Here is a 23901-nt window from a genome sequence, read left to right as displayed (position 1 = left end):
TTCTTCTGCCTTCCAACATACACAAAAGCTCTCTCTACTCAGCTTTAATGACCATGCCTCTGGGAAAGAAGTCTTTCCTTCAGGTCCCTTCCTCTATGATCTTATCTACCTCTATTCCTGTCTGGGAGTCCTCCTACACCATAAGCCCTGGCAGGCATTCAGTGCCCACCATGTTATCTCCACTATCAAGCACTCTATCTTGAACATCACTGGAACATACAACAAGTATTACATGAAATAGACAAGCTTTTTGATGTCACGGTCTCTGAAATTACTGTTTTAGTTCTCTTTGTTCACCTATTCTCTAACACCTCAAACCTAGGAATTTCTATCATCTTTCTTCATTTCCTCATCTTCCATTCATAGCACAGCCCCTGACTGGACCCAACTATACACTTATAGTTTACAATTACTTACATCTTTAGTTCTACTGCTTTGCTAGCTCTCCTCCTCATCTCTTCTCCCACCCTCCCTCCCACCGCCCCCTATCTCTAACAGAGGGGACACTGCCCACCACAACCATCCCTTTATTCCCTATACATCCTTCCTCTCCAGCCAGGGAGATGTACTCCCACTCTGAGGTCTCTGTTCCTGTCATCCCCTCCCCCTCCACTAATGCTTCCTACCTGTCCCCTTCTCTACCTCATTTCTACCTCCCCTGAAGTTACCAATCAATCCCTACCTCCAGTGCTATGCCAAAAACAGGAAGGGAATAGGTTCCTGAAAAGGGCCTCTCATTCCAGCTCCAAGCAACGCATGAGAGCTAATTCCAGCCTTGGTTAGTCCCAACTTTGGAGACAGCCTAGATAGTTTTAGCCAGCAAGGTGAGGCCAATATGAGAGAAATAAGGGAAGTCAGAGGTACACAGACTGTCTGAACTAAAGCCAAGCCCTGGGCATGAGGGCTGGGACTGGCTTTGGCAGCTGGTTTTCCATTATCCTTACTCCCATCTAAGTTTTTCATTTCAGCCAGTTTGGGTATCCCGATCTGAGTGCTGAGGCTGTGCTATTATGGTAAGTAGACTTTATTAAACCTCAGAGAGAACAGGTAGATGGAGGAAGCAGAGAAAGGGGAGGATAAGGATCTAGGTTGAGCATTAAGCATACAAATGCTCATTAGAAAGGAATGGCCAACAGCTGCTCTCTATCACCACTCAAGTACAGAGATTGCAAACTGGACCCTGGCCTACCCCATCCTGGTAATGGAAGGCCAAAGCCTGGGCAGAGAAGCTCTGGTGTCCCTGCAGAGCTCAGCCAGCTAGCCTCAAAGTGGCCTCAGCCTTGGGAGTGACTGCCATGAAGGTCACAGGCTTTTCTGTGCTGCCTTCCACCTGTTCCCTCAGGTGTGAGATTTGGCTGCTGAGGGGCAGTGACGAGGCATCCTAAAACTGCCCAAATGGGAAATGAGGGTTCTCTGAAGAGATCTAAACTGTATTCATGCAACCTTCTGGTGCCTTCATGTATTCCGGCCCACCATCCACCATCCTTTTCTCTCCTACTACAAGGTAATTTGGAGACTCAGAAATTGTTCCTACAGGCCTCAAGAGGTCTGGCATCCTGTTATGCCCCAAGCAATTCCCCTGACAAATTCTTATTACCAAGGTGCAAAAGAGATACTCAGAGCAGAGAATGCCTAACAAGGGCTCAGGAGGTGGCTGTAGTGAGGGAGATGGGCCAGAAGTACAGGTAGAAGAACAAATAAACTTCTCAAGGAATCCCCAGAAGCCTTGAAAAGTTTCAACGTGGGGAGGTGGGGGGGAACGGCACTGTGCGGAATGAAGTAGCACCAAAAAGAAGCTCTGTTGAACATCTCAACCTGAAAAGTTGCTAGAGATAACAACTTGTGTTCAAGAAAGCATAAAGACTACCCCACTACCCTGTTTCCTCTATCCAGCCCCTGTTCCACCTTTCCACCACTGCACTTGAACCAGGGAAAGATCAACAGAGGCCCATTGCTATATACTTCCCTTCTCAAGAAGTCCTACTGCACCACTCTGATGCGACACAGGAGTTTAGGTATAAAGTGCCCTTAACTAATACTACCAGTCACGCAGTGCTCATGGGCCTAGAAGTGTGTGTGTGTGTGTGTGTGTGTGTGTGTGTGTGTGTCCCCTGCATGTGAAGGATGGGACACAAGCCAAGTCATATGCTTGTGGACCACCCTAGTGAATGAAATGACCCATAAGGAAGATCTCTCCACACTAGGGGAGGAAGAGAGGGTCACGTGCCTCCCAGCCAGAGCTGGTGAGAGGGGTGGCAGAAGGCACTGGCAGCTATGCCCTTGAGTCTCACCTCAAATTGTGGGATAGTAAAAAATATATATATATCCCTGGTTCCTGACAAAGAGCTCCTAAAATGCTTGGAATTTACTGAGTGACAGGATTATGTTTTGTTATTCCCGAATTTATGCTAATGAGATGACTCTTGGGATTGGGGGTTGCAGGGAGAGGAGAAAGCAGTTTTGGGTAACTTTAGGATGGAGGCTGGTCACCAGGAAGACCAAGTCATGATTAAAGAATTGGAACTTTTAGCCGCATCTACTAACCTCCAGGGAGAGGAGGGAGGGTTGGAGACTGAGTTCAACCACCAATGGCCAATGACTTAATCAATCATGTATAGGAAACTCAGCCCCCATAAAAGCCTCTCAACAACGGGGTCTGAGAGCTTCCAGTCTGGTGAACACGTACAAGTTCTGGGAGGGTAATACGCTCACAGATAGCACAGAGGCTCTGTGCCATTCCCCCAAAACCTTACCTTGTCCTATGCATCCCTTCCATTTGGCTGTTCCTGAGTTGTATCTTTTTTAAAAAAGCCAGTAAACCTTGGGAATGCAAGCTAGTGCAGCCACTCTGGAAAACAGTATGGAAATTCCTCAAAAAACTAAAAATAGAACTGCCCTATGACACAGCAATTGCACTACTAGGCATTTACCCACAGGATACAGGTGTGCTGTTTCAAAGGGACACATGCACCCCCATGTTTATAGCAGCACTATCCACAATGGCCAAAGTATGGAAAGAGCCCAAATGTCCATAGATGGATGAATGGATAAAGAAGATGTGGTACATATATACAATGGACTATTACTCAGCAATCAAAAAGAATGAAATCTTGCCATTTGCAACTACGTGGATGGAACTGGAGGGTATTATGCTAAGTGAAATCAGAGAAAGACAAAAATCATATGACTTCATTCATATGAGGACTTGAAGAGACAAAACAGATGAACATAAGGGAAGGGAAACAAAAATAATATAAAAACAGGGAGAGGGACAAAACAGAAGAGACTCATAAATACGGAGAACAAACAGAGGGTTACTAGAGGGTTTGTGGGAGGGGGGATGGGCTAAATGGGTAAGGGGCATTAAGGAATCTACTCCTGAAATCATTGTTGCACTATATGCTAACTAATTTGGATGTAAACTTAAAAAATAAAGATAAATTAAAAAGCCAGTAAACCTAAGTGTCTTCCCAAGTTCCTGAGCTATGAGTAGTTCTAGCAAATTATCAAACCTGAGGTGCTGGTTATGGGAATTTCCAATTTATAGCTGGTCAGTCACAAAGACAGGTGGTCTGGAACTGGCAACTAGCACTGGAAGTAGATGCAATGGCACTGAGACCTTTAACTTATGAGACCTAACATTAATTCCAGGTAAATGGTGTCAGAATGGACTTGAAATGTTGGGACGTGCAGCTGGTGTCTGAGGACTAAAGAATCACACAGCCCTTTCCAAGCTGCAATGGGCCAAAGGCCTCACAGAGACAACCCTACAGAATCACCCAGACCAGAGTCAGGTGCTCCTTCAGACAGATGTCCAGGGCCTGCAGGAAATCAGACTCCTCTCTTAAATACTTGAAACAGAGTAGTTGGTCTACTATAAATGAGGTTTTTAAAATTCAATTCCCTCCTATTGCTCGTGCAGATCTGAAATGATCTGACCAGATGGCTGGTGCTCTATAATTCTTGGATTGCTCTCATCAGTTGTTGATGATTTGGATTTTTTTTTTTTTTTTAACCCCCTCACATGAATGTGTTCCTGCACAGGCTTCCTGCATGCTCCCATTAAGAGGGCTCTTCGTGCTGATGCCAATATTTCTGAGGTTCTAACAGCCTCATCCTAGAAGTCAGCTCGGGTCAATAGTGAGCCCCCAGTTTGAGCTTCCCTGAGCCCACATGAGGCCAGCAAAGCAGCACTGGCTCATAGGGAGGACAAGGGAGCCCTTTGCTCAGCCTGCCTTGTCACCTCCACTTCTCCTTCAGGTTCCCAAGGAAAGAAAGGCAGCAAATGTTTGTTTGTTTGTTTGTTTGTTTGTTTGTTTGTTTTTTAATGACAACTATAGTTACTTACTGAGTATTTCCTATGTGCCAGGTCCTGGGTGTAACATTTTACACATGTTCATCTAGTTTTAGTCTCACTCCATCTCTGGGAAGCAGACAGATGAGGAAACTTAAGTGCAAAGATTCTAACCAATCTGACAAAGAACACAAAGCTCAAAAAGAGAACTTCATGGGGTTGGAGATTTAACATCATAAAATTTGACCACTGTTCCACTCTAATCTCAGGGATACAGAGAAGGCCCTAGCCTCCCCTTACCCTCCTTTGTGCCCTCAGCCTACACAGGACACTTGCACCAGGACATCCCAAATACTCTAGTGCCCTTTTCTGTCTCTGTATTCTCTGTGAGACTGTAAGCTACTAGAAGGTAGGGATCATGTTTCATTAGCTATTCAGATAGAAAGTATGGCACAGTGGTAAGGAGCTCAGGCTTAGGGCCAGACAAAGCTAGTTTTGAATTCTGACTCTACCACTTACTGCTCGTTTGACTAAGTCACTTCTTTTATTATTATTTTTTTATTATTTTTATTTATATTAGAGAGAGAGAGAGAGAGAGAGAGAAAGCATGAGTGGGGGAGGGGAAGATAGAGAAGGGTAGAGAGAGAATCCCAAGCAGGCTCTACACTGTCAGTGAAGAGTCCAACACAGGGCTCAAACCCACAAACTGTAAGACAATGACCTGAGCCAAAGTCAGACGCTTAATCAACTGAGCCACCCAGGTACACCTTGACTAAGTCACTTCTGAGACTCAGTTTTGTCTATAAAAATGAGGGTAGAGGGGCGCCTGGGTGGCGCAGTCGGTTAAGCGTCCGACTTCAGCCAGGTCACGATCTCGCGGTCCGTGAGTTCGAGCCCCGCATCAGGCTCTGGGCTGATGGCTCGGAGCCTGGAGCCTGTTTCCGATTCTGTGTCTCCCTCTCTCTCTGCCCCTCCCCCGTTCATGCTCTGTCTCTCTCTGTCCCAAAAATAAATAAACGTTGAAAAAAAAAATTAAAAAAAAAAAAATGACGGTAGTTATAACACCTGCCCTCAAAGAATGCCTGGTACAATCAACACTCAGTAAATGTGATTTATTATGTGTATCTCTGGCTACGAATATAGTGCCTGGCACAAAGTAGGATCTCAGAAATGGCCAGGGAGCAGACTCCACCACACTTGGCTGTGGCCAGCTTTCTGTGATAAGAAGTACACAGGGGTACTCAGGGGTCCTCAGCCCCAGGACAAATTTCTGAATTGCCTGCCCAGAACCCATAGGACCTGCCAGCTAACAGCTTTCCTCTGCTTGCTTCTGAACAGCTGATGCTGAATCCACACTCAAATGCTTGCTGTGCCTCCATAAGGTGAGACAGATCCCAAAATAAACCAGAAGACAGAGAGAGAGAGACAGGAAAATCACTTCCAGGAACAAGCGGCTCACAGTGAGGATGCTGACAGTAATAACAGAGGCAGGCAGACTTCTGGAGGGTGACCTGCAGTTACTCTAGGGCTCCATGGATGGGGGGCCCAATACCCACCTGACCTGGTGGGAAGGCCCATGAAGTCATGGGTAGGTCTCCTGGTGTACCAGGCCACAGGAGGCAACCTGGAATCTACCTTCATATGAGCCCAGGCCACATATCCCAGTATGCCCTCCGTAGAGGCCTGAGGACCACAGAGCTGAGGTCCTCCCTTCAGAGACCTGAGGGGTCAGAAGTTACTGAACTGGGGGTAATGTCAACAGAAACTAGCCATTTTCTTCAAAGTCCCCAAAAGATACTCCATCATCTTCCTGGGCCACTCCTTGAATTTCAGGCAGGAAAAGCTGTGCTAACCCTTTCCGCTCCCTCATCAAAAATCTCTATATAAGGAGAGAGGGAGAGCATTTCAGGACCATAGAAGTCTCTCTTCTCACCTTAAGTTCTCTTCCCCATCAAAGACCAGAGAGGACAGGAAGCCTACACACTCAAGCACCCTTACCGGCATCCAATTCCACAACCAAGTTGAAGGGGTAGCACAAATTTACCATATAAAATCAGAACTAACTATACTGGGTGATATCTTCATGTCAAGAATCCTCACAACAGGCAGAGCAAGCCATTTCCCCCATGTCACCAAAGGGAAAACTAAAGGGGAGATGGATTCTGTGACTCGCCCAAGATCCCCTAAATAGCAAAGCTAGGATTTGAACCCAGGACTGGCTGAATCTAAAGTCTGTTCTCCTAACTGCTAAATTATACTACCTTCCCATTCATCTACCCATCAAACAAGTTCCCAGAATTGGCTACATTCCTTTTAACATTCCTTCAGGTAGCTGTGGTGGAAATTCCCAGGCAGCATTCAGAATGTGGTGAATTAAATATTACACTCTGACTAAAGCCAAGTGCCAGCTATCCACACAGACCACTGAGAGGTCAATATCCTGCCAATAGACACACATACAAAACCTTTGCAACATACCAACAGAACACCTCAATCCTGGACTGGGGCCCAACGAAGTCTCTACCTCCAATGGTTTGACTCCATAGTGCCACACTCTGAATCACCTCACATCACACACTCAGGCCAGAATAAACTTCTCACCTAACCTTCCCTCACTCCTCCTGCTTTGATGGTCAGGATAGGCAAAAATACTCTTGGGATGGGGCAGGCATGACTAGAACCAGACCTGTATGCCCACTGAGATGTGGGGTCTGAGTGTTGTGCTCAACTACAACATACCAGCCTTTGGGGTAGGCTCAAGGAAATTTGGTGCAGATTTTACAAGAGGGTCTTGAGAAACTAGAAGGCAGAGGGTGATGTCAATGGGGTATCAAGTTAAATGTAATGGGGTATCAAGTTAACTGTAAAAATAATGTGTTCCATTCTAATTCTCCAGGAGGCGTTCAGAGCCCTCTGCCTGCCCTTGTCACAAATGCTCTGGCTCTCCCTCCCCAAGACTAGAGAGAGAGGCTCTTCTATTTAAGCATTAATACAGCAACCCCACTGCCAGACGGCTGGGCAAGGTCCCCAGGTCAGAACTTTCATGCTTGTTTTGCAATGTGGATAAGGGCCTTGGAGGGTGCCACAGGAACAGAAAAGGTAGGACTGGGGGCCACGGGACATTGAATTCCATCTGCTCTAGGCACTTGCCTGATTAGAAGTGATTCGAGCACTTTTAACCTCATAAAACCAGTAGAAACAGTCCATATGTTCCACACCCGAACCCATTGAGTCCTCTTGTTTTGGTCCTCAAGGCCCAGTGGGCTCAGTTCTCAATGAAGGTGGGGGAGGACAGTCAGAGGTTAGATCTGTTCAACCCAGTACCTCTATTCCTAAAACCTCCTTCTACCCCCTATGCCATTACTTCCTACTTCACTTCCTTGGTGTTTTATCACTCTTCAATGGCACCAACTACCCTTATGCAAGCCCAGTAGGAGTGACAGTGCTACCACAAAGTTGGCTGGCACAGTAAATGCTGCCCCTGCCAGCACGGCAGCAATGGGGGCAGTGAGGACATGGTGATGAATATTTGCATGGACTGATGAAACTCCACTGTGGCAGCTGCCAGGGCTTGCCATCCACCTTGTCACAGTGAAAAGTACAAAAGCCTACTCTTGAGAACAGACTCAAGTGTCATCATAGTGTGGTTACCGTCAAGAATGGCTGGGACTTGGGGCGCCTGGGTGGCGCAGTCGGTTAAGCGTCCGACTTCAGCCAGGTCACGATCTCGCGGTCCGTGAGTTCGAGCCCCGCGTCGGGCTCTGGGCTGATGGCTCAGAGCCTGGAGCCTGTTTCCGATTCTGTGTCTCCCTCTCTCTCTGCCCCTCCCCTGTTCATGCTCTGTCTCTCTCTGTCCCAAAAATAAATAAATGTTGAAAAAAAAAAAAATTAAAAAAAAAAAAAGAATGGCTGGGACTAGAAGGACAAGGATTAAGAAGGTGGGTCTAGGCTCTCTTTGGTCAATGGCATAGGACAAGTTAGCTCAGTGAGTTAGGTCAATGAGCCAATGTTTTCATAAGACAATGAAGATCATCACAGTTACTACTGTGAAGACTGAACAGGATTATGCACATGAAGCACCTAACTCAATACCTGAATATAGTAAACACTCCACAAATGCTGGTTACTTTCTAAGCAATGGTTCTAGGTTCTTAAAAGGGCTAGAAAGTTGTTCCTTCTGAGGATGCCCCATTTAAAAACCAGGCCAGGACCAGCCCGTTTCTTGGCACAAGTTCCTTTAACAACAGAATACTCCTGCCCCTCATTGGTGCTCAGTACTCTCCTGTGAACAATATTTCAGCAGCATTGAGCCGAGCAGCAGAGCCTAAAATAGCATTTGCAGAGTGAGGCACATGTCACTGCCTCTCCTGTGTTTCAGAAGAGTGCAAGGAAAGAAAGTTTTCAATCACTTGCTCAGAAAGCTCGGCCACCCACCACCTGCCTTCCTTTCACGGCACTCACATGCCGCAATCTCTGTTCTGCTGGAAAATCAAAGTCCCTGAGCCCTGCAGCAACAGCCATCACCCCAAAGGACCATACTGTTCCCCTCCAGTGGGCCAGAGCCTCTGCTCCTTCAAAGCAGCCCTGTGGGCACGAAGGACATATGCACTTAGAATCCAGAATGTGTTTCACATGGAGCTGGGCTTGGTACCTGGCCGAAGGGCCTGCCACTCATGGGTTGGGTGAAACACCTCCAGGACCTCAGAGTCCAGCTCCTCTTCTGCCGTGGTTTCCTTTCTCTCTGCTTCTTTGGTGCTGCTCTTTTCTGGGCTGGTGAGCACAAACTCCTTCAGAGAAAAGAAAACACAGGGCGTGACCCACCAGAACTAGGCACGAGGCATAGAGAACATGGCCTGGGTTGTATACTCTTCTCCTCCATACTCCTCCCCTCTCTAGCCTTGTTTGGACCACAGTGATACAGTTAAATGAACACAGCATGTGTTATACATACATAGCACTTTTGCACATACCTAAGGAAAAACTCCACAAAGTTCAATACTATCTCAAGGAGGTTAAGGGAACATACTGGGAAGAAGGGTTGGCAAAGGAGACAGTAAGAGACTTCTACTTTTTATTTTCTATGCTACTATACTGTATGATGTTTAAAACTCCTACCTATTGCTCTTGCAAATAAAAAAGATACATTAGGGTACCTGGGTGGCTTAGTCGGTTGAGCATCCGACTCTTAATTTCGATTCAGGTCATGATCTCATGGTTCATGAGATAGAATCCCATGTTGACTTCGGTGCTGACAGTACAGAGCTTGCCTGTGATTTGCTCTCTCCATCTCTCTCTCTGCTCCTCCCCTACTCATGCTCTCTCTCACTCTCTCTCTCAGACATACAAAAGATGCCAGCTGAGGCCCAACTGATTCCTATGCAGTCCAGCAGGACACAATAAGAGCCTGGCAATTCCCCAGGGTGCCTACAGGGCATAAATGACCACTTGGGACATAACAATCCATGGTGAAATGGCTGCAAGTGGGAAGCTGGGAGTATGGTGGGGCTGAGGGAGGAAGAAGCCACAGCTGAAAACCTCTTCCTAAAACCTGTTTCCTTCCACCCCCTGGAGAGCATGGAGGATTAATGAGATGGTGTCTGTGGAGCATCGTGAGCTCAGGAGACAGAGATGCAAGATAAATACAAAGTATTATTCATTTTGCTCCTTCCCGGCCTCCAATTCTTCGTGTCCAATTTTTAAACCTTTCTTGCATAAAAGCAGTAAGACCCCTGGAAAATAGAACCAGAGGGTTCTAGAGCTCTGGCATAGCAAGAAGGAACCCACACTAGTACACCAGGAGGTTATTTCAACCTTCCCACCTCCCAAGTCTTCCCCTATTAACAGTGAGCACATTTCGTGAATTCCTATGAACTCAAACCTGTTCAAGGAACTTGACACACATCTCATTTTGGCTTCCCAATAATCCTAACCTTGCATAAGAGGTAGTAATGCATCTCTTGCAAGCAACACCCCAGCTCCAGATATGCATCCCCACCTATCTTGTCCCTCAGGGTCTGATCTTTAATTAGCTGTCAGAGGGAAGGGCAAGGTGTTAAAGTATTCATGATAACAATGTAATGCCCCTCCAATGGTTTTTAACATTTTAACAAGAAATAAAGGCATGAAATTCAGATGACAAGATTTCAAATCTTGTTAAGGACCAGTAAGGAAGAGATCTTGGACAAGAAGAGGCCCTCAAATCACATCCCAAGTAATGAGAGGCCAACACTACAGCAATAGTACTTAAGAACTTAAGCTCCACATCAGATAACCTGAAGTTTGAATCCCAGTTTATTGTGACTCCCAGAAAGTTACTTAATTTTCTAAGCCTATTTCCACATTTGTAAAGCAGAAATACTAATGACATCTAACTCATACATTAGATGAGGAACTATCTTGTAAACCACTAGACCCCAGATACATGGTAGCGATTGCTCTTACTACATGTAAAGACCATCACAGGTTCCAGGTTGGATGAGTCTCAACTATGACATCCAACAGTGACTACACACTGTGACATTATTCAGGCAGGTCAGGTTTTGGTTGTGGTCTCACCTGTGCAGCCTGGCTGTCAAATGCCTCCTACCTTCAACTTGAAGCTTGCACAGATCTGAGCTCAAAAGAAAGCTAGGAGAAGAGTAGACATACTTGGGAAACTAAAGGAAAGACAGAGTGGCAGGAGACACTGGCCTAAAGCCAGATTTCCTAAGAGCAGGCTCTATGTGAGTCTCTTTCACCAATGTACCCCAATGCCCAGCAAAGGACTAAGTTTGTAATCCAAGAACAAAGGAATGAAGAAACAACCCTGTCCCACAGGCAGGTATGTCTTCTGGAGGCCTTGGACTGAGGAAAGCCCAAAGTAGCCACGTCTACTAAAACCCAGGCACTAGCCCCACATTGCAGAACAAAGAATACCTTGTCTACAAATACTCAAAACCCATGTAATCCAGGGCCGAGCCATGCTGGCCAGTCTCTGCCATAAGCACCACACACTAGACCATGGGACTAGGAGAATATAAATAGAATTCACCTCAGAAGTATGGGGGTCAAATGCCTCCAGGGGCCAGGTAGGGCCAGCAGTAAAACAACAGGTTGTTGGGGGGCTGTGAAAACTGGAGCCTTCCTGCCTTGACTAAGGAACGCAGCTGCTACTCAGCTGGTCCACCACTGCCATGAAAAAGAGAAAACTAACAGATGATTTTTACATAAAATTTTTGTATTTTAGAACACTAAGACAGCCAAACTAAACCTCTCTAAGCTTTAAATTGCAACTCTTGCTTTAGTCTATTAGTCAGGTAACTGCTGGCAGGTATAGCTTTAAGCAAGCAACCAAATCCTTGTCACTAAGAGAAGCAGTAAGAGGCAATAGGAATGGGAATGATGAAAACATGGCAGAAAACCCTTCAAACACTAGGCTGGGGGAGTGTTCATTCTCTTTTTCCACATTTCTTTCAACATTAATAGATTCAAGATGGAGACCGATGAACCACTGAGCCGCATGCCTCAGGCTCTTGGGAGGCTAAATACTTTCACAGTAATCCCACCACTGCTGAAAATGTTTTCTGACCTTCCGGTTGGTGTCACCTTTGAACCAGATTTTAAGCGACACACACACATACACAGATACACACAATCTGCCATTATTTTATAGTACAAATCTGTTTTTAGTAGGGGTGATAAAAAATTGGTGCTCCTGTGATCAGCTCACCCTATTCACCAAATCTAACTCTGAGCAACTTGGCACTGTTTGCCCAAATCACATCTGACAAGCACTGAGGGAGTCAGTTCAAAAGGGGCATTCCAGGAAAGGTTTTGAGGAAAAGCAGCATCATGGGGATGAGACTGTAATGGTAACAGCAACTACCATTTGTAGCTCTGGGCTAAAGTGCCTTCCATGCCTCACAACTCACCCAAGTTTCATCTGTGGAGCACAAATTTTATTCCCATTTTATAGATGAGGACAGGTATCGGGCCTGAGCAAAAATCACACTGTTGAGAAAAGCAGACAAAAATTTAAGTCCAGGCCTGCCTGTCTCCAAAGCCCATGCATGAATTTTGACTCACTTCTGTGTTTCTGTTCTTAGTTATGTGTCCTAATGGCTATGCCCTGCATACTGAGAGAATGAAGGGGCAGGGGGGGGAAGGGCACACTGAGATCACCTTAGCACATCTACCAGCACACACCCCCACCACCCCCACCCCCTCAGGGGAAAGGGAAGGCTTTCACGGTCCAAGTAACAAACCACAGTCCCAGAGAAAGGACAAGCAAGACTAGCCTCTCTCTGCCCGGGAAGGGTTGTCAACAGCAGATAAAGACCAAGGGGTGAGAGAAGCCAGCCAGCCCTTGGTCAACAAGTAAACCCCCCATGTTCTGGTGCCCTCTCAGCTGGCTTCTCAGGGCTCCCTTCCATACTGAAACCTCAGCACTCTTTTCCCTGCCACCATCACTCCAAATACCCATCTCCTCTCAACTGACTGGCAAGAAATCCAGCTAAGGTGTTAGCTGACAACAGCTTACCATGTCTCACTTCCTTGCACTTGTATCTGAGTAAGAGATTCTTAAAGACCAAAGCCTTCAAGATCCAGGAGAATGAATGAATCTCTCTAATGGTAAGCTGACAGACGCTGTGACAGAGACAGACTGCCATGGCAATATTTTGGGCTAGGACCCTGACTAACAAAGCCCTATATTAAACCATAAAAGCAGACACCCTTTTACTGAAAATAACAGCTGACATTTATTGACCATACTCTGCCAGTCCCAAAGCTAGGTGCTTCATATATATTTTTATATATACATACAAATCATGCATAATCTACGTTAAAATCTTAAGAGGGAAGTATCAACCCTATTTTACGGATGAGAAAACAAAGCTCAGAAATGGCCAAATTGCCAAAGTAGGGGGTGCCACTTACCAATGGTCTGTGCTCCTTCCACTGGATTCCACTACCTCCTTCATACTCACTACTTTTTGAAGGCCAGTATACTACACAACCCCATCCCTTCAGCATCCACACTGCTCCTAAGTTGTGGCATCTCAGGGAGGTATCACAGCAGAAGATCGTACCCTGACACACACAATCTTTCCTGGGTAGCCATTAACCTGTACAAATGCCTTTGGAGAGGACAATTCCAGGCCACCAGGACCTCTTGCCTGGACTCAAGGCTCTGAATAAAGGATCATAAACACCCCCAGCTACCCCACCACCCATTTTCACTGTTGTGAAGGTGGCTGGCTGCATAATTTGGATTTTAAATGCCAACAGGGCAGCAATTTTTATGGTATGAGAGAAAAGATGCTTCAACTCCTACTTGTGCTTAGCACATGATGAAAGATTATGACAAATGGATACAGCTTAGGAACAGACATAAGGATAAAAGTAGCTTCTGTTGATGAAAGTCAGTATTAACATTTTTCTGAGACTAGACTCAATAGAGCTAATATAAATGGGCCAGAATAATTATGGCTCTGAAAGCTCATCTATTTGGTTGGACTATTATCCAAAAGGGACTTACTAACACACAGTCCTTAAGCAAATTCATCAGCACGTTTTTGTTAATTGTGCATCTGCTAAAGCTCATCATGGGAAGCACCGGATCCTCATGAGCTGCAGGTTGAGCGGGGGCGGGGAGGGAGGGGAGTACACAGCCCTGATCCCTCCAGACACTTGGGTGCTTTTCTGGTCTAGGCTATGACAAAGACAGCCCCTAACTCAGGCTATGGCCAGTCCCACCCTCAGGGGCCAATGGAATCTCATCCTCATTATCCTTGAGGAAAAGGCCAAAAAAAACTAGCACCAGTAAGATCTCAGAGAACATTAAAAGCTCAAAAGGATTCGTGACTCCTAACTGTACTTCCTCTTCTGCTCCACAAAGTGAGCAGAAAGGGAGAGAAAAAACAAATGACTTCAGAGAGAAGGTGGAAGCTTGCCATGAGCCAGAGGTAAACCTCAGCTGAGCTGGATTGCTATTAAATTCATCACAATTGTCATTTGCACTTCAAGGCCCTCCACTCCAAAGCCTTCAACACTTACCCAACATTTAGCAGGAGACCCTGGGATTGAGGAAGGTGGCCAGGGGAAGGGGAAACTGTCAGAAAGCTGACAGTCAAGGCTTCTCAAGGGAAAGCAAAGAGGAGACACTGGGAGCTGGTGAAGGGCAGCTTATTGCTGGGGCCAGCCAGGCAAACGGGGCCAGGAGTCTTAGCATGCTGCAGCCAGGCCAAGCTCAGGGCTTTCTTGGTCATTCTACTCCTGCCTGTGACAGTGACAGAAAGCCTAAGCAGTGAGGTCTAGGTTAATGAAGAGAGGCTTAAAAAGAAGAGGAAGAAAAAGGACAGAGGAAAAGAGAATGGAGAGACAGAGACAGATGGAAAAAGCACAAGGAAGACAGGAGTAGAGGAAGAAGCTGAGTCTTACTGAGTGCTCACCACACAGGCAACCAGCTCCTGGGGAGAATCCTGATTTTCCCAACTCTGCCACAAACTGGCTGAATGATTCTGGCCAAGTTACTTAATGTCTCTGAGCCTCAGTCTCCTTCTGAAAATGAGGGATAATAACTGTAGTTGTTCACTTCTTAGGGGTTTTGGAGGGATTGAATGAGAATACATATAAAGCACTTACTAAAATAAATGGTACATGATAACCTCATCAACATTATCAGTATTACCATATCATCATCCTATTTTCTCCAAAGGGAAACTATGCCATGAGCTTCCTTCCTTCCTTTCTTTTGAGACAAAGTGTGCATGAGCATGAGAGTGGGTGAGGGGCAGAGAGAAAGGGGAACAGAGAGAATCCCAAGCAGGCTCCACGCTGTGAGCACAGAGCCAGACCCAGAGCTCAAACTAATGATACGGGGATCATGATCTCAGCCAAAACCAGGAGTCGGACACTTAACCGACTGAGACACCCAGGTGCCCCTATGCTATGAGCTTTAAACAGAGGCCAGAGGACTCAGTGGGGTGGGGAGGAGAGTACACATACTCCTTGACCCAGTGCTAACCACATTCCTGTAAGAAAAATAAAAGCTCACCCTACTCCCACAAAAGCCTTGGTGGCATGGAGGCTTTCTTGGAGCCTACAGGGATTCTTCTATTTGTGTTAAGAAATTTACCGGGTTCTGATGACTGAGGCAGAAGGTGAAGCAGGAAGCCATCAGCAGCCCGAGCAGCATTCCCAGAAGAGCCATCCTAGAAGGGGGCAGGCCCTGGGGAGGCACAGTTAGAGACCTGAGGAATGTAAACAAAGAAGACAGAAGGTAAACAGGAAGCTGGTGCCTGATCCCCCCAGCAATGTGATTCCAATGATGTCATGTGTTCAATGGATATCAGACATTTCCTGCACAGATATATCAAAGGTCTTCCTTCTACCACAGGAGAAGATCTAAAGGAAGCTTCCAGCTACCATAAGGAGTCTAGCCACTCATGACCAGATATGCCTTGGTTGGAAGCAGAGAGCCAAGCAAGACTCTCATGTGAGATACAACAGTTGGGGTCCCTTCCTTCCTCACTATCAACTTATTGTCAGGTTGTACAGGGTGATATTGGCTATGATAAGGAGAGAAATAAACTAACCAATTGATTTGTGTATCAAGAGACATGGGTCCAAATCCTCATAAGTCATCATAACCGTTCACTTCTAAACCATGCTCACTATTATATCTGAAAACAGATGCCATCAGTATCCCATCAACCAGCAAAGTTCCATATTCCCAAGCCATGAAGTCTTACACATCACTTTTCAAATGGCCCAACTATCCGAAGTACAGGCCCTAGTAGCTGTTAAAATCAAAACAAAAGGATAAAAGGATATCCCATGTTCATGGATTAGAGACTTAATATTGTTAAGATGACAATATTACCCAAAGCAATATGCAGATTCAATGCAATCCCTATCAAAATACCAAGGCTGTTACAAAAATGGAGAAACCCTTCTTTAAATACATAAGGAATTTCAAGGGACCCAAAGTAGACCCAAAGATGTAGGAAAAAAAGAACCAAGTTGGAAGACTCATACTTCCTGAATTCAAAACTTATTACAAAGCAATAGTAATCAAAACAGTGTGGTACTGGCATAAGGGACAGATGTAAAGACCATTGGAATAGAACTGAGGACCCAGAAATAATCATGTGTACTCAAATGATTTTCAACAGGGTGCCAATACCATTCAATGGGGAAAAAATAGTCTCTTCAACAAACTATTCTGGGACAACTGAATAGCCACATGCAGAAAATGAGATGGAATCTACCCTTTTGTCATGTACAAAACTTAACTCAAAATGTATCTTAGACCTAAATTTAAAAGCTAAACTTTTACAAGAAAATATAGAGGAAATCTTCATAACCTTATATTTGGTACTAGTGTCTCAAAAATGACACCAAGACAACAGGTGATTTAAAAAAAATAACTAAATTAAACTCCATCAATATGTGAAAACTTTTGTGCCTCAAAGGACCTTATGAAGAGATTGAAAAGACAGCCAACAAAATGGGAGAAAATATTTGCAAATCACCTCTCTCTGATAGGGTTTAATAACCAGATACATAAACAACAATGACGGCTATAATTTTTTTAAAAAGAAAATAACTAATATTAGCAAGGATGTAGACAAACTGGAACACCTCATACATTAGTGGTGGTAATGCAAAATGGTACAGCTGCTGTGGGACACAGTTTAGCAGTTCCTCAAAAAGCAAAACACAGAATTACCTTAAGATCCAGAAATTCTACCCCTAGGTATTTATTCTACCCAACAGTTCTGAAAATAGTGATTCAAACAGATACTTCCATGCAAATGTTCCCAGCAGCATTATTCACAATAGCCAAAAGGTGGAAACAACCCCAATATCCATCAACAGATCAATGGATATTTTTAAAGTGTTGTGTATACATACAATGGAATATTATTCAGCCATAAAAAGAATGCAATTCTGATACATGCTTCAACATGAATGAGCCTTGAAAACATTATGCCAAGTGAAATAAGCAAGACACAAAAGAACAGATATTGTATGATTCTATTTAAATGAATTTTTTTGAATAGCAAACTCACAGAGACAGAAAGTAGATTATAGATTACCAGGGGAGTTACTACTTAATGGGTACAGAGTTTCTTGGTACAACAATTTTGGTCAGTAAACTAGAGTGGCAGTCAAGAGAACTTAATCCAAATTGTTGAACCACTATATAGTATAAATGAAACTCATTATTACACTGTAGGTTAACTAATGGGAATTTAAATGAAATCTTAAAGAGAAACACGTGTACTTTAAAAAAAAAAAAACTGGCAAATGACCTAGGAAAGAAAGGCAGAAAGAGAAATAAAACAAGCTAAAAATTTTAAGAAGTCTTAGAAAAAGTCAGAACAGGGGCGCCTGGGTGGCTCAGTCGGTCAAGCGTCCAACTTCGGCTCAGGTCATGATCTCACACTCCTTGAGTTCGAGCCCCGCGTCGGGCTCTGTGCTGACAGCTCAGAGCCTGGAGCCTGCTTCAGATTCTGTGTCTCCCTCTCTCTCTGCCCCTCCCCTGCTCATGCTCTGTCTCTCTCTGTCTCAAAAAAAAAAAAAAAGAAAAAGAAAAAAAAAAAGAAAAAGTCAAAACATGTCAGCATTACTTCAAGCCCTTATAAAAGGTTTGAATGTTGATCACTCAGCCCTAATATATCTCATTAGGCCATGTATTCAAAAAAAGCTTAACTGGGGCGCCTGGGTGGCTCAGTCGGTTAAGCGGCCGACTTCGGCTCAGGTCATGATCTCGCGGTCCGTGAGTTCGAGCCCCGCGTCGGGCTCTGTGCTGACAGCTCAGAGCTTGGAGCCTGTTTCAGATTCTGTGTCTCCCTCTCTCTGACCCTCCCCTGTTCATGCTCTGTCTCTCTCTGTCTCAAAAATAAATAAACGTTAAAAAAAAAAATTTTTTTTTAATAAAAAAAAGCTTAACTGTATCAGTTATAGGGGAATACCTCTGAAGATTATGGTGCTTACCTTTTCTCTTTCCTATTCCTGCCCCACTATGTGCTCCACCTCAAGAAATTGGTCCTTTAACATGACTGCAGTGGGACCCAAAGTCCTACCTGAACCCACTGTCAGAAGTTATTACCGACTTGCCCAGCCCACACCTTCTCAGAGGCAGACGGAAACTTTCCCTAAGGACATCTGGAACCATAAAGGAAAACAGCCCTGCTGGACCGGCACTGTGCTAAAAAAGCATAGCCAAATGGAAAAGCAAAGGCTTGGGCACTAAAAATAGCTGCTACACTCACCCAGCAGCAAAAGCCTTTGCTTTCTGCCAGCTTCTCCCCTCTTTTTTCGTCGATAAAATGGAGCGGCTGAGTGCCACATGAGCTTTCCCCAGCAACCTGTTTCCCTGGGGCACCAATCATACGGAAAGACGGGGAGTGAGTTCACAACACAGCATTAGGTTCTGGACAGGTGCCTGACCATACCTGAGTGTGCGTGGCAGGGGAGGGGGCAGTGGCCAGGCTTGGTGAGCATGCACAAGGAGCAAGCAGAGACTTCCACATCAGGAATGAAAGGGCTAGAAAGACCCAGGGAGATGGGGCCCAAGAAAAGACAGCCCTGGAGCTTCCTATAATGCCCCATACCTTTCTTAATCCTCAGCCTTTGGGGGAAAGGAAAATACAGAATGGAAGCAGGGTGCATTATCAGGAAATAAACCGTAAGAGAAAACAAAGATTATCCCCAAAGTCACAGATTTCCTTTCCCTGCATGAATAGTGTTCAAGTGTACATGGATGTACACACTCACACTTCAACACTCCCTTCTCACAGCCAGGGATAAACACTGGAATTGATGCTGGGGGAAAAGATGAGGAGGAAGAGATAAATGAGAATGAATTAGTCAAGGGCAAAGAAGACAAATGAGCAGGAAATCCAGAAGAGACTGAAGAAAAAGAGGTCGAGGGCAGCTGATACACAAACAGCAGCTTCCCCACCCCACCCCCACCCCAAAGAGGGAAGGGGAATGCGTGGGGAGGGGGCAGGGGAGGTGGCGAGAGAAATGGCAGCTCCCACAAGGTTCCCAGCCGCCTCCATCTCCTGCACACACACTAATGCCCTCAAAAGCATTTTATGCCAATACTAAGGATGAAACATCGATTCACAAATGGATCCTTCGTCTCCCCCCAGTAATTCCACATGGACTGCACACCTGACCTATTTACTGCCTCCATATATTTCTCCATGAAACACCAAGAGACAGAACATGTTGCAGGGAGGAGGTGCCTGAGGTGAGACAGGAGGAGTGAGGCTGGGAAAAAGATATGTCACAGTTTCCCAGGCTTTGCAGGGGTACCCTAAGAGCAAGTGCAAATTCTGCAACATACAGGCACACACAAGCATCAGTGATGGTATCCTGTGTCCTGCTAAGCAGTCTGGCCTGCAGCCACGTCACCTGGTCTTGGTCCTTACTCAACAAGTAACAAGTAGAAAATACGCAGTTTTCTCTGGGCTTTAGGCTGAAGGTGAGGGTGGGGGAGTGTGGAAACAGACTAAAGAGAGGTGGCACACAGCTGTGTTTTACCAGGACAGCTGACATCCCACATCACAAGCAAGTATCTGGGCAGCAGCAGCAGCTAAAGAAAACCTCAGACAATAACGTAAGTAAAGCCAAAGTCATGGCATCCCTTTGAGGCCCAGGTGGCACACTTGGGCTGATGTTAGTTCCCTTCCCAAACCCTACTTACCACCCCTAACACTGGATTTGCCTCATCACCTACCCCTGTACACCCTGCAAAATAAACCTTCCTGTCATTCTTGGCTCTCACTGGAAGACAGACCAAGGTCTTCACATTATGGTCTTCTTCTGACTTCAAACACCATCATTCAGTCTGGGAAAGGGAAACACATTTCAGTGTTTCAGCAGTTACTCTTTCCTTAAGTATCCTTGGGCTTTGGGACAAGAAGATAATAAGGACTAAAAATGAAATGTCCATTTTTTTCCATCAAAACTGGCCATCTGTAGGCTGTACCTTTATGAAAATTGAGGGTAGATGCTCCAGCAATCTGTATTATCAGCTTACTGCAGCCCAGAGCAGATGCTTGCGGCATGGGTAGGAGGAGGCCCTTCGACTTTCTAGACCTTGCCTCTCTTGGGGCCTCATGTCCTCTACTCAATTCAGATAGGACTGGGGGAGAGGACTAGGCCCTGGGTAAAAAAGACTCCTCCTGTAACTTCTATCTTCTCTCAAGGCAGGAAAACAAAAGAATGTGATGAGGATGGCAAGAAGCCAAAGGAGAAGTGGGAGTGCTGGATCTCTGAAAGCTTCTTAGATGGGTGGCAGACCCCACGGACAGTGGCTGCTCTCCAGTCTCAGGGCCAGAGAAGAGTGAGAATAGGAAAAGGTCACAAGTGTCCTGGGCAGGCAGAGTCACATCAGCAAACTGCCTGAGGGCACTTTGAATTCCACCTCATAAAATGCTCATATTCTTAACCTACAGTTTGTGTCCATGTATTTGTTTCTCCAAATCTAGAAAAGTGAAAGGGCAAGAATTCCTACTTCTATCTTAAAAGAAGGAAATTGAAGCAAAAAGATAAAAACATGGATATAAAGTCTAGTACATGAATTTAGATTCAGAATGATCGAAGGCCATTTCTTAGCTCTGTCTATTCCTAGCTGTGTGATCTTGAATACAACTTACCAGACCTCAGTTTCTTTATCTGTAAAATGGCATAGTAAGAGCTCCTACTTCAAAGAGTATTAGAGAGGATTAAATAAAAATATGGAAAATGCTTAACAAAGCACCTGGCACCTACTTATCATTAGAGTAGGGATGATGACCTGCCCTTGGACACACAGGCAATCAGAGCCAGTCCAGGCACCCTGGTACAACTCTCCAGAGCTCTGCCACTTAGAGAATCTACACATTCTTTAGCTGGCCCTATATCTCAAACTTTAGGACCAAAGCCTTTTTTTTTTTTTCCTTTGGCTATCTTCGCCCAAGAGGTGAAGGAAACAGATGTTGGAAGAGCACCCACCCCCAGCTGAAAAAGGAGAGATGAAAGCCAGTTTTCTGCTGTGCCCCAAGGCAGACCCAGCGCACTCAATGCTTTTCCCAGCATACTTGTGTCCAGAGAGCCAGGCCACCATCATGTAGAACTGCCAACTGCAGGAACACCTGTCAAAACAACCTTCTGCTTTACAGACTGAAGGTTAGAGGATGAGCTCTTTCTACAGACACACATTCATTACTATTTATGGGCTGCACAAACTCATATACACATACACGGTCACTCACCTCTACACAAACAAACTCACCGCCTAATCTGAGCAAATACGAAGCTGAAGAAACAACGCAAAGAGGACACTGGAAGGACAGTCCTGACAAGAGAAAACAATGTGCAAACGCTTAGGAAAAGAAATGGATTTTTAAAGAAAAATTTAAAGGACAAAAGAAATAAATTTGGAATAGTCAGGCAAACAGTCTCTTTCCCCCTAAGCCATAAACTACACAGCAAGTCAGGAGGAAAACAGCAATTAAATCCGAAGAGCCTATGAACAACAAAAGAAATGCGGCTTCTAATCCCATAACTAAGTCCATTACTGGCTGGGAGGCTGGACATGGAACATCCTTACCCACTGACCATTTGTGTAGTGGGGACAGTATCTGTCCCAAATATTGAGGTCATGACTAGGGCTGAGCAAATACAGACTGCTCTCAACAGACTCAAGAAGGCAATTAACTAGAGGAGGCTGTTGGAGGTAGAAAGTTGACAAGAAACCTAAGCCTCTGCCTGAACAGACAGCTACAAAGCCAAAATCCACTCATGCACATGCCTTCAAAAGAGAGCCCAAGAGAGGCTTTTCCAGTAGCAATATAAGGACAGTGCTGGCCACACCTGAGAGCACATAGAGCCAAGAATTCCATGAGCCCAGTGGGGACTAGAGCCCTGGGAGGAGGACAACATGGGAAGAAATAGGAAGGGGGCATTCTTGATACTCTGCACTCCAAAAGGTGAGAGACATAACAACTCCCATCCCTACCTTAGTAGGCAAGGAAACAGATCTTTAAGAAGGTGGCTAAGCATATTAGCAAAAAACTGCAATCTCAGAGACAAAAGACAGTGGCTCCAGCTAAAAGAAATCAAAAGACAAGCAGAAAGAGAGCAAAAGCAAAAGGGACAAAGCAAATGGGAGCCCAGGTCGGCCCTCTCTAGACCTATCCTTACTCAAACAAGGCTATCAAAAAACTAAATGCTAGAAAAGCGTTTTAAGACCCAATCTCCATTTGGACTGCTAAAGATCTAAACAACAGTGAGGGCACTTGATAGCTACATTAATAACCACAGTTCAACGCCTTCTGGCATGTAGCTTTTCAGTGGATCCACGAAGTCTCTGGTAACTTCACACCTATTGAATACAAAGAGGCAGAGAAGGTTAGGGCAGGGTAAGAATGTTGGTGCCATCAGCACAGAGGCAATAAGCAAAGCAACAAGAATAGACTCCCTGTCTTAGGGAGAAACCCAGAGAGAAAGAAAGAGCAAGAATAATCTTCAAGTCATGGCTGGAATATAGGAAAAGAAAAAAGCAAGCAAGGCAATCAAACAAGGAACGAGGACAATGGTGCAGAATCACAAAGGTCAACAGAGGAGAGAATCCTGAGAAAATCAAGTTCCAGGCAATGATGTCAAGAGATCAGTCAGAGTAAGGATGAGAGGGGCACCTGAGTGGCTTAGCAGGTTGATCATCTGTCTCTGGATTTTGGCTCAGATCATGATCCCAGGGTTGTGGGATTGAACCCCACATCGGGCTCCACATTAGGCATAAAGCCTGCTTGAGATTCTCTGTCTTTCCTGCCCCTGCTGCAAAAAAAAAAAATTTATTTTATTTTTTTTTTTAATTCTTTAATTTTTTTTTTAATTTTTTTTAACATTTATTTATTTTTGAGACAGAGAGAGAGCATGAACAGGGGAGAGTCAGAGAGAGAGGGAGACACAGAATCTGAAACAGGCTCCAGGCTCTGAGCTGTCAGCACAGAGCCCGATGCGGGGCTCGAACTCACGGACCACGAGATCATGACCTGAGCCAAAGTCGGACGCTTAACCGACTGAGCCACCCAGGCGCCCCTGCAAAAAAAATTTTAAAAATAAAAAAGAATGTGGATGAGAAGATCCACTGGGTTTGGCAATAAGGCCACCAGAGGGCCCTTCAAAAGAGGGTACATGAGACAAGAAATAGAGGCACAAAGGTACACTGCTTTGAAAGCTTGAGTGGGTCCATTGAAGTTTGGAGATTTGGGGCCACTTCTCTAAATCCAATTTTTTCAATATTATCACTTGAGTCTCTTAATGAAGACAAAGAATTGGCTCCAGTGGTCAGGTCCTAAAGATGGATCCTCTAATGCCATACATTCGTTTTCTATGATTGTGTAGAGCTACCCCCTCCAACACATATGTCTTCAGGACAGAGACAGGCACAGTCACACCAGCAGAAGGAGGGAGCAGGGAGGCAAAGTCTTTAAGAACAAACTCCCACCAGACACAACTCCACATTCTCTGAGCTCTCCCATGCCCCAAACTGCTCAGAAGTTTTAGTTCTTGCACTTTGTAATACAGGATGGAGAGAAATACCCCAATGACACCACATCCCC

The 23901-nt window shown here is 45.1% G+C and overlaps 1 protein-coding gene across 3 annotated transcripts in view; it reads right to left on the bottom strand.

Annotated features, from left to right (window-relative positions):
* SIL1 (SIL1 nucleotide exchange factor) overlaps window positions 1–23901 on the bottom strand; it is a 217241-nt gene that overhangs the window by 148879 nt on the left and 44461 nt on the right. For 2 of the 3 annotated variants that reach the window (XM_086702928.1, XM_086702934.1), the window contains exons 2-3: window positions 15411–15525; window positions 8946–9081 (exon numbers count right to left, since the gene is read on the bottom strand). In XM_086702928.1, the coding sequence (XP_086559054.1) occupies window positions 8946–9081; window positions 15411–15485 (211 nt within the window). In that variant the 5' untranslated portion in view covers window positions 15486–15525. Of the gene's footprint in view, window positions 1–8945; window positions 9082–15410; window positions 15526–18277; window positions 18420–23901 lie in introns of those variants that run through there. The other variant, XM_086702931.1, reaches the window with a different exon arrangement.

Source organism: Puma concolor, chromosome A1 (genome assembly GCF_028749965.1).
Source record: "Puma concolor isolate L17-30 chromosome A1, mPumCon1.1.hap2, whole genome shotgun sequence".
In the NCBI taxonomy this organism is placed as follows: Eukaryota; Metazoa; Chordata; class Mammalia; order Carnivora; family Felidae; genus Puma; species Puma concolor.
Note: the sequence above shows the minus strand (reverse complement) of the source record. Positions and strands in the feature narration are given on the sequence as shown.